The following is a 9,796-nucleotide window of genomic DNA, read 5'->3' as shown; positions in this document are numbered from 1 at the left end:
GCCGCCACTCGGCCGGCCCCCCTCCGGGGGGGCCCGCGGTTCGGGGCTCATGCCCCGGCGTTCAGCTGCCTCCCCAGGGCCGACGTGTGGCCTTTGGAACAGCAAGCTGAAGCGGAAAACAAGGTCTGAGAACTTGCAACTTGAGAAGATGATGGTTACCAGCCCTGCATTGCCTCAGGGAAGAACAGGAACTACTCTACCATTCTTGAAGTGAAGGTACTTAATGAGAATAGGACAGTGTGGAATGGGGTAAGTGAAGAGAAGAGGATAGAGAAAGATAGCAAGTGAGCAATAGAGAGACAGGACGTCAGTGAGAAACAGATAGGGTTTATTAACTGTTGATGATGACATGTATAGAATTCTCAACTGGATTGGTCTGAGAAGTGTTTCATGATGGGCAAAGTATTTTTACAAGCAAAACGAGAAATAGCAATTGACTGTTTTATAAAAATAATTAGAATAATAAAGATAATGATTGGGGAAAACAGAAAAGATATGGAATGTTGAAGTGGGGAGATTAATGTCTCTGTACTGACTGACGTGCATGGCATTCCCTTTTGAAGAAACAATGTAATACACAGTAAAGTTATATGTAATCCAATGTAATATGAAGAAGATATGATGATAAAAAATAAAAAATAAATAAAAAAAAATAAAAAAAGAGAGAAAGGAAGAAGAGAGCACTCCCTAATGGAACAAGGTTAAGCCACAGTTCCTTCCCTGTTAGGGTTTGGGGCTCACATACTTCCTGGTGTTTTTTCAAGCAGCTGGGTCCAGAACTCTAACCATGTGGTCAGCCATATGGGATCTGGCTCCTTTAACCACCAGGCCATGGGCCAACCCAATCCATTTATTTATTTATTTTTGTGAGAATTTTTTGCTATAGGGTGTATGTGCTCACCAGAGAGACAGACAGAAAGTGAAAAATCCCCCAGGGTGATGGCTATACCACAATCCCTTCTCTTCCATTCGCCTCTCGGATTTTGGGGATGCATGAGCATGAGCATGTGCCCAGCATGAGTTTTTAAGCCATCAGGTCCAGGACTCAAACTGCGGTTGGCCACATGGAAATCCAGAGTGTTGACCGCTATCTTACCTGCTGGCTCCTTATGTGAAAAGGGAACTTACGTCACAGACCTCATGGCAGTGGTGGCCCTAGCAGTGAACACCATGCAAATGAGGACATGGTCTTTAGGTCTGGCTGAACACAGCCCTGGTGGAGGCCCTGGGCTCAGTCTGGCTGGACACAGCTTCGGGCTCCTGACCTGCAGCTCCTGGATGGGATGAGCAGGAAAGGTCAGGCAGCTACTAAAGACATTGTGGCACCAAAAGGAGACCTAAAAACTAGGTCATGTCCCCCACAGGACTCTAGGACTGCCCAGCCCCCCTCTGTGAGACCCAATTTCACAGCTGAGGAAAATGGGGATCCAGAGGACCGGCCAGCAGAGCCACGGACCTCAGGGTATCCCTCTGGGTCTCCAGAAGCCTCCCTACCTCCTAGGACCTGGTGAGAGACTGCCTCACTTCTCCTCAGACCCAGTCCAGAAGCCCGTCCAAGGAAAGGCAGGGCAGTGGGACCCCTCCTGGGACCTGGGGTTGGCCCACACTGAGCGCCAGACCTCCTGCCTCTGGAGATAGGCCCTGGCTGCTCCAGGGGATAAGCTGTACTATTTTCATCATTTCCTTCCTCTGGTTTGAGCAGGGGCTACCACTGGCGGCCCTCACAGTATCACCACCGCACCCTCAGCCAGGACAGCTGGGACTTAGGGGTCGCAACCCAAGGCCTGGCAGGTAAGTGGCCCTCGGTGTTCCCCAGCATGGGCTCCCATGGGTGGGGCAGCAGAGAGGGTGCGACCCTCCTCTGCAGGAGACGGGTGGGGCATTTGCCCTGAGACGCCTCCCCTCCCTGGGCTAGTACTCAGGCAGCCTGCAGGGGCAGCCCTGGGAGAGCTGCGCTGACCCCGTCCTGCAGTGAGCCCAGAGCAGACTGGCCTAGGAGACCCACACATGGATCTTGTCCAACCTGGACTGCTGGGTGACCTGGACAGCCCGCCTTCCCTCTCTTGGTCTGGGTCTCAGTCTCCCAGCCCCAGCATCGGCCTAGGGAGCAGCTCTCTGGCCCCCTCCCAGCTCCCAGAAGTGCCCACCCTGCTGCTTCTCATGACAGCTCACTTAGCTACACCCAGGGGCTGAGAACTGGCCACTTCTGAGAGGGCTACACCGACAACCTGACCGCATCAGGGCTGGGTGCAGCCCGGAGGCCTCTCCGAGGCCTGTCCAGCCTCGTGGGCCAGGGCTGGGAAGCATCTAGCAGCCGAGCACCCCCTCCCTTCCCTGAGAACGTGTTCCCCACAGCCACTGCACGCTGCCTCCTGGTGTGTGCAGTGAGGGTCAGCCAGGGCTGGGCACTGTCGCCTCCTTCAGTCCCCCCATCCCCAAGTTCACAGAGGGGAAGGCCGAGGCCTTAGAAGGGAACTGAGTCCCTCCTGCCCCCCGTCAGGTCCCTCAGAGCCTGAGGATGGGACAGTACCAGGCCTCCCTCACTACCCTCTTCCCACAGCCAGCCCAATGCTTGTCTGGAGGACCCTGCTCCTGCTCTGGGCCATGGCCGAGGCCACCAAGGACTGCCCGGCTCTGTGCACCTGCCAGGCCCTGGAGACCATGGGGCTGTGGGTAGACTGCAGGGGCCGAGGGCTCCTGGCCCTGCCCACCCTGCCGGCCTACACCCGCCACCTGCTGCTGGCCAACAACAGCCTGCACACTGTGCCGCCAGGCGCCTTCGACCACCTGCTCCAGCTGCAGACTCTGGACGTGGCTCAGAATCCCTGGCACTGTGACTGCAGCCTCACCTACCTACGCCTCTGGCTGGAGGACCACGCACCCGAGTCCCTGCGGCATGTCCGCTGTGCGAGCCCTGGCCTTGCTGCCCACCGCCCACTGGGCCAGCTGACGGGCTATGAGCTGGGCAGTTGTGGCTGGCAGCTCCAGGAGTCCTGGGCCTACCTAAGTGTCTGGTGGGACATGGTGCTGGTAGCCGTGGCCTTACTGGGCCTGGCTCTTCTGGCTGGCCTGCTATGTACCACCACCCAGCCCCTGGACTGAGCCTAGACCCAGGCCTCCCCCGGCCAAAGACAGGGACCAGTCAGCCTGAGCCACCAGGAACCCCCAGTAAACTGCTGCTTGGTGTCTGATGTGAGCCAGAGTTCTCTTCCTTCTCAGGAGCGTGTCTGGCTCCTCTGAAACCCTGGCTTCACCCACCAAGACCAGGGGCCAGTTGGGTCTTCTTCGTCTCTCGAGTTCCTAGTAAATGGGCCAGGCCCACCAGCCAGTCACCCCTGAGCCCATGATCTCTAGACATCCCAGTATGTCCCCAACTCATGGCCTGCTTCCCACCTGGGCTGCTCTGCATGACCCAGGCTGACCTCAGCCCTCTCCAGAGCCCCAGAACACAGCAGGAAGGGCAGAAGGCACCGATGTGCCCACCGGCACATTACGACACTGTTCTCAGGGTTCAAACCCTGACTCGACATAAAAGGAGAAGAGCCAGGTGTGGTTGCACGCACCTGTAGTCCTGCTGCCCAGGTGAAAGGGGAGGGCCATGCCAGGAGGCAGGCACGGCCTGGGAGAAAGCGGGGTGGACGGGAGCACAGCAGTAGACTGACCACACAGGAAGGTTCTGGTTCGCATCCGGAGGCCTCCCCGAGTGGGGCTGGCTGAGTTAAGGTGTTCCTGCTGTCCAGACTATTAGGGGTGCTCTCTGTCTCTCTCACAGAAGAAATAAATAAACTTTAAAACAATCAAAATAAAACAGAAGAGAGAAGGGCATGGTGATGCAAGCCTGTGGCCCCAGCTACTGAGGCAGGAGGGTCACATGGTAAGATCTTTATGAGCGATGTGCATTTATTATATTTCTACACTTACATAAAAGTGTAGAAAAGCGGAAGGGAGACCCAAGACTCCACCCCCTCTCTAGGAGCTGACCCCGTCTTCCAGGGTCAGCACCTCATAGTGGTCCCCAGTGTGGCAGGGGTGCCTGCTCCGAGCACGTAGCAGGTCTGTGTGGAGCCCTGCACACACAACTACTGAGCGTCGTTCGTGCAGCGCCCACGGGGTATTGTTTAGAAATGTCCCCCTGAGGCTGAGGTGGCTGGATCCCACCATCTGTACGGTTCAAGTCCCAGACATGAGCGATGTGCATTTATTATATTTCTACACTTACATAAAAGTGTAGAAAAGCGGAAGGGAGACCCAAGACTCCACCCCCTCTCTAGGAGCTGACCCCGTCTTCCAGGGTCAGCACCTCATAGTGGTCCCCAGTGTGGCAGGGGTGCCTGCTCCGAGCACGTAGCAGGTCTGTGTGGAGCCCTGCACACACAACTACTGAGCGTCGTTCGTGCAGCGCCCACGGGGTATTGTTTAGAAATGTCCCCCTGAGGCTGAGGTGGCTGGATCCCACCATCTGTACGGTTCAAGTCCCAGACCCCAGTAGCTTAAACTCATGCTGGGCATGTGTGTGTGTGCCCCAAACCTGAAGAGAATGGAGAAGGGACTGTGGCATGGCCACCCCTCCCGGGCGCTTCCTCCACTTTCCCTTTTTCTCTAGCAAGTGCGTGTGTCCTGTAGTTAAAGAAGGACTGAGGAAGAGGGAAGAAAGTTCCACTCAGAACTGTGGCCACGTTGGCCTTTTGAGCCACTCTTATCTGCTTGGGCCCACTCCTCCTCCTCAGGAGTATACTTTTACTCTCACTTAATAACCTTCTAACACATACGCACAGGTGTTTACGCTCTCAGCTCTGAACCTGAGTGTGCAGCTGTCACCGTGGCCACAGGCCCACTTGTGAAAAGCCACCATCTATTTCCAGGATTTGGAGGGGACAAAGCTCAAACCTTACTCACTAGATGTGCTGTTGGAGCCAAGCATGTACACTCCCATGTGAATTTGTGCCAAGAACAATACCAGCTCGTAGGAACCTCTCCATAAATACAGCCTCCATGGCCTGGTGACCACAGCCTTGTCCTGGATGTCTGCTAGTCCTGAGGGTGCTGCACCTGAAGGGGCCCAGAACCCCAAAGACCAGGAACACTGCTGAGAACAGCTTCCAGTGTTTGCAGCAGGCAGGGGACTGAGCACAGCTCCTGGGCAGAGGCGAGAATGCTGCGGTTCCAGCTGTCCCAGCCGGCTCCTTCACAGACACTGTCTCTTGACGGGTCTGAATCTGAGCCTCGCTGAGAAGTGAACCATGAGCCTTCTGCCCTCGATACCCAAGAAGGAAAACCTTCCTTCAGAAGTGGGTGAACAAGACCCTTCATGCCAGTGGGAGAGACTGAGAACTCCCAAGCTGGGCCTGACCTGAGGCCAGCGGTTGAGGGTGAGTACCCATGCAGACCAGTGTTCTCCACACTGAAACACACACACGGACCCTTGGGGGTCCTGTGCAAACTCGCTCTCACACCAGGTGATGGTGCAGCAGAAATGCAGCTGGACCACGTAGGGAAGGCACACATCCTGGACCCTCCTAGAGCATGCAGGCCGCTGAAGGGAGGGCGGATCACAGCATAGAGACCCAGGAGGGGCTGTGTCTCTCGCTCACAGGAGTGAACACTCTCTGTTACACTCTAGAAAATATGTATGTGTGTGCATTTACCAGATGGCAGCTGAGGTGGTCCAGGATGAACGGGCCTGGCTCCTCCCTGGGATGGCCAGTGCTAGAGGGGCCTGGGCTGAGAGCCCATCCCTCAGAACCCCTGCTCCTTCAGGACCAAAGCCCTCTCCTCTCCTCGCCTCGGGTTCATCCAGGCTCCCAGGGTGTGGGTGACCTACCACGAAGAAGGTGGTCAGAGGCCAGGCTCGGCAGGGAGGGAGACCCTGGGTGGTCTGAAAACTCCCCCTTTGGCAGAGGCCCCTCCCTCAGAGGGACCAGGACAGATTCGGACTATCTGGACTCCCGGGCTTCTCCACCGCCACGGTGCTCAGCACCCCGTCCCTGCTGTGCCTGGGCAGGCTCCCCTGGCCTAAGCTCTGCAGCTGAGGGCTCGGCAACCCGACCCTGCCTGCTCCCTGGCAAAGAGGAAGAAGAACGTCCCTCAGGGGCTGCAGGAAACAGGGTGTGCAGGGCCTGGTGCTCACCCGCAGTACCCAACAGAGCCCAACCCAGGAAAGCCAGGGCCCAGAGAGGCAGAGTGATGGGCCCAAGGCCACACAGCTGCCCTGGCCAAGCCAGGCCTGCCCTTGCTGCCAGGCACTGTTGTTTGCCCAGGTCCGTGGGGTCCCACACACAGAGGGAGGGTCTCACGTGGCCAGTGGGCCCAGTCCCCCAGACCTAGAGACACATTGCGGGAAGCCACTGGGCAGGTAGGTGCTGCTGGGGAGGCCAAGTGCACAGGTGAGGGACAGCCCAGGCACCGGGCTGCTATGCGATTTATTTAATGGCCTAGAAATGGACACTCTGGCTCCACAGTGCCCTTAAAGGCAACTTCTCCATGTTTTAAAAAATAGATTTGATATAAAGAGTTACATATTCATAAATAGATACAAGAAAATTCCCAAATGTCAATGGCACCCTTAGGCTGGCCAGGCCCTCCCTTCCCCAGCTCAGGCCCTACAGGGTCAGAGGGTCCCAGAGGGTCCCAGCGGGCAGAGCCCACCTTGGGCCACCCTCCTGGGGAGAGTAACTGAATTCAATGTGAATTGTGGGGATCCCACATGCCCCCATCCTAGGAGCCTTTGCGATCAGGAATCACCCTCCCTGACCTCCTGGGCACTCACTAAACCAGAAGATGAAACTCCTTTGCTTGAGCCCTGGGCCACTGGAGAGGGCGCCCAGGTGGTGGGCTTCCTCCCACAGGCCCCTTACCGTCTCTCAGGCACTCCCACAGGGTGGAGAGGAGAGCTGCCAGGGTCCTGGGGGCAGGCTCTCCTTAGGGATGTGTGTGGCCCGTCCTCCGTGGGATTCTGAAGGACAGTGATAGGGCAGAGCTGGTATGTGGGCAGGAAGGGCTGGGACAGGGGCGGCCGAGCTGTGGAGGTTGAGGGCATCTGGGGCAGTGGGGGTGGCAGAGAGGCCAGATGAGGCTGGGGCTGTCACAGCGGAGAGGGGAGATGCCAGGAGCCCAGGGGTTAGGGTCTCTAGGCTGTCATGGTGGGCTGGGGAGATGCCCCAGAGCCCAGGGGCCGGGTCTCTAGGCCATCATGGCAGGGAGGGGAGATGCCTGGGGCCCAGGGGTCGGGGTCTCTAGGCTGTCGTGGTGAGGAAGGGGAGATACCGGGAGCCCAGGGGCCAGGGTTTCTAGGTGGCCCCTTGGAAGTGAGGCTGCCCAGCCTGGAGGCCGGGGTAGAAGAAGGTTACTCAGGAGCTATGAAGTGAGAAACAAGCCAGGAGACCACAGGAAGGGGCAGCTGGGCCAGGCTGGGCTGGCAGCTCCCTGCCTCTCTAAGCCAAGCCTTGCAGGGCTTCAGGTCTCCTGCCACAGGGCAGAGATGGAAGCGGCAGCTCTCAGGCCAAGGCACGAATAAGCCTGCATGCCAGCCAGCCCAGCCTGTCCCTCCCTGGACCTCCGTGGCAGCCCAGGGTGTCCTGAGGAGATGGTGCCCTGAGAAGGGCAGAGGCAGGGTCAGTTCCTGAGCTTGGTGGCCAGGATGGTCCTGAACTGGGACTGCAGCTAGCACATGGAGGCCCAGGCCTCTGCTCCGAGACCACAGAGCACCACAGCTTGGCAAGGCAGGGCTTTGTGGTAAAAGCCAGCACTGCCCCGACTGTGACCCCGGAACCAGCTGCCCCTTGCGGGTCATGGAGCTAAAGGCGGCACCACCGTGGGTGCCTCTCACAGTCAACCATGAGGACTCCACCTGGGCCTGCAGGGTGCCTTGGTGCCAGGTACTGTCCACCTCGCAGGCTAGGTCCAGGCGCCCCAGTGAAGGGGCCAGGTGACACCTGCACCCCTGCCAGCAGCAGGGCCTTGAACCCACCTGGCTCCGCTGGCTGCTGTGTCCCCAGCAGGGAGGAGGTACAGCCAGCCTTGCCACCGTGTCCTGCTGTCTGCCTCCACCACCCCTGGACCCAGGCCCCAGCCAGGCCATCTTCCCTCTAGAACCACACCTGGCCACCAGCATCAGGTTCTGCCAGGACTCAGTGTCCACATCTACTGGCCGTCCCAGTCTGCCACGTGTTGCTGCCTGCCCTGTGCCCAGGCTTCCTGGGGAGGACTAATCAGAATACCTATAGGCAGTTAAGGGGCACTATGGGTCTGGCCCGGGCCTGAGCCTGTTCTACGGTGTGGACCGCACCCAGGGTCTGGGAGCCTGTTATTCACGGCCACGCAGAGGTGACCCTAAGGCTAGACTGGGCTGACATGGAGAGATAGGGACCAGCCTAGACCACCAGGCTCCCTGTGAGCCCCCCACCTTCTGCCTTACAACCTCAGTGCCTGGCGCAGAACAAGGCAGCAAAGGGCCAGGGGATGAGACAGCCAGGTCACAAGCACCGGCCCTTGCCTTTGCTGCTGGGAGTCTGGGAGCTAGCCTGCTGCAAGAGAGGTGCCGGGTACACAGGCACCATTTCTGCAAGGGGTGCCACTGACCCCAAGCCTCAGGAGCCAGCTGCTCCTGTCACCATCCGTATCCACCTCCCCTCCCTCCTCAGCCCTGACCACGACATGGCACCCAAGGGCTGGCTGGTCTCGGACCGAGTGGCAGCGGACAGTCCCCTCCTGGCTGGCTGTGACCTGCACTCCTGTTGAGATGAGAAAAGGACATAGAGACCAGGACACTTGAGCCTCTCGAAGGCCTTGGCAAGCCAGGCATGATCTGGGAGCTGCAGCTGGGGAGGGGCAGGCTCCTGGCCTGGAAGGAGAGACCTCCCAACACTGGGTCTCGGCCTGGAGCTCCGCCATGAAACCCCAGAACGGCCTGGAAAAATCAAGGCCCCAGCCACACTCCTGGAGCACGTTCCCACCGAGGTCCACGCTGGTCAGCTCAGGCCAGCCCTGGAATGTGAGGATCACAGGTCAGCAGCAGCTGGCAGGGTGGGTGCCATGCCAGCCTGGGCTGGAGAGCCTGCCTGGGAGCCCGCCCACAAGCACCCGGGCTGCCAGTGCCAAGTTCCTGGGTTTTGCCAGCTGTTCCTGAACCCCAGCGCCCCCAAGAGCTGGGCACAGCAGGACAGGGCAGGAGGCAGCCGGTGTCAGCACCCGCAGCCCCAGCCTGCGCTCACGTCCTTGCTGTCCAGCTGGAGGTGGCCGGCGCTCTTCCCACGGAACACCGGGCCCCCGTGCCGCACAACGAGCTCCGTGGCCACTCGCAGGAAGGCCTCCTCCACGTTGCTCGAGTCCTTGGCGGACGTCTCGATGGCACACAGGATGTCGTAGTGCTCCGCCAGGCTCTGTGCCTCAGCCAGCGTGACCTCTCGGAGCTCACCCAGGTCCGACTTGTTCCCTGCAGAGGCCAGGCACAGGGTGGTGAGGCCATAGGGCAGGACCCAGCTCTGCTGGCAGGGCACGCTGAGCCCCAGCACCACCCACGCCCAGTGTGTTCTACCCCAACCCCTTTTCTGACCCAGTTATAGCACATGTGACAATTGCCAGGCACGGGGGTCCCTCAGAGCCCAGGCTCCTCCTGGCAAGGTGGTGGTGCCCTGTGGCCTCAGCGCTCAGGAGGATGGCTGCACAAATAGTAAAAATAAAGGTGACAAAAAGATCTTTTCTATTTTAAAACCCTCGTTCTGTTTCCTTCTTTAGCTTTGCCAGAGGCTTGCCTATTTTGCAGTTCCCGTCTAAGTGAGGCTGGGAGCGAGAGGAAGAG

At 58.7% G+C, this 9,796-nt stretch overlaps 2 protein-coding genes across 3 annotated transcripts in view; one reads left to right on the top strand and one right to left on the bottom strand.

Moving 5' to 3' along the window:
* The first annotated feature begins 1,054 nt into the window (after nt 1-1,054).
* On the top strand, nt 1,055-4,188 carry GP9 (glycoprotein IX platelet). Its single transcript, XM_006169826.3, has 2 exons — nt 1,055-1,791; nt 2,561-4,188. The coding sequence occupies exon 2, from the start codon at nt 2,569-2,571 to the stop codon at nt 3,100-3,102; it is 534 nt and encodes a 177-aa protein (XP_006169888.1). The 5' UTR covers nt 1,055-1,791; nt 2,561-2,568; the 3' UTR covers nt 3,103-4,188.
* Nucleotides 4,189-6,384: 2,196 nt separating this feature from the next.
* RAB43 (RAB43, member RAS oncogene family) overlaps nt 6,385-9,796 on the bottom strand; it is a 24,059-nt gene continuing 20,647 nt past the window's right edge. For both annotated transcript variants that reach the window (XM_014584721.1, XM_014584722.2), the window contains one exon: nt 6,385-9,430. In XM_014584721.1, coding sequence (XP_014440207.1) covers nt 9,180-9,430 — 251 coding nt within the window. In that variant the 3' untranslated portion in view covers nt 6,385-9,179. The remainder of the gene's footprint in view (nt 9,431-9,796) is intronic.

The sequence above is a fragment of the Tupaia chinensis genome, unplaced genomic scaffold (genome assembly GCF_000334495.1).
Source record: "Tupaia chinensis unplaced genomic scaffold, TupChi_1.0 Scaffold147500_2, whole genome shotgun sequence".
Taxonomy (NCBI): domain Eukaryota; kingdom Metazoa; phylum Chordata; class Mammalia; order Scandentia; family Tupaiidae; genus Tupaia; species Tupaia belangeri.
Note: the sequence above shows the minus strand (reverse complement) of the source record. Positions and strands in the feature narration are given on the sequence as shown.

Coding starts and splice junctions, on each gene's coding strand:
- GP9 (XM_006169826.3), top strand. CDS start 2,569: ATGCTTGTCTGGAGGACCCTGCTCCTGCTCTGGGCCATGGCCGAGGCC.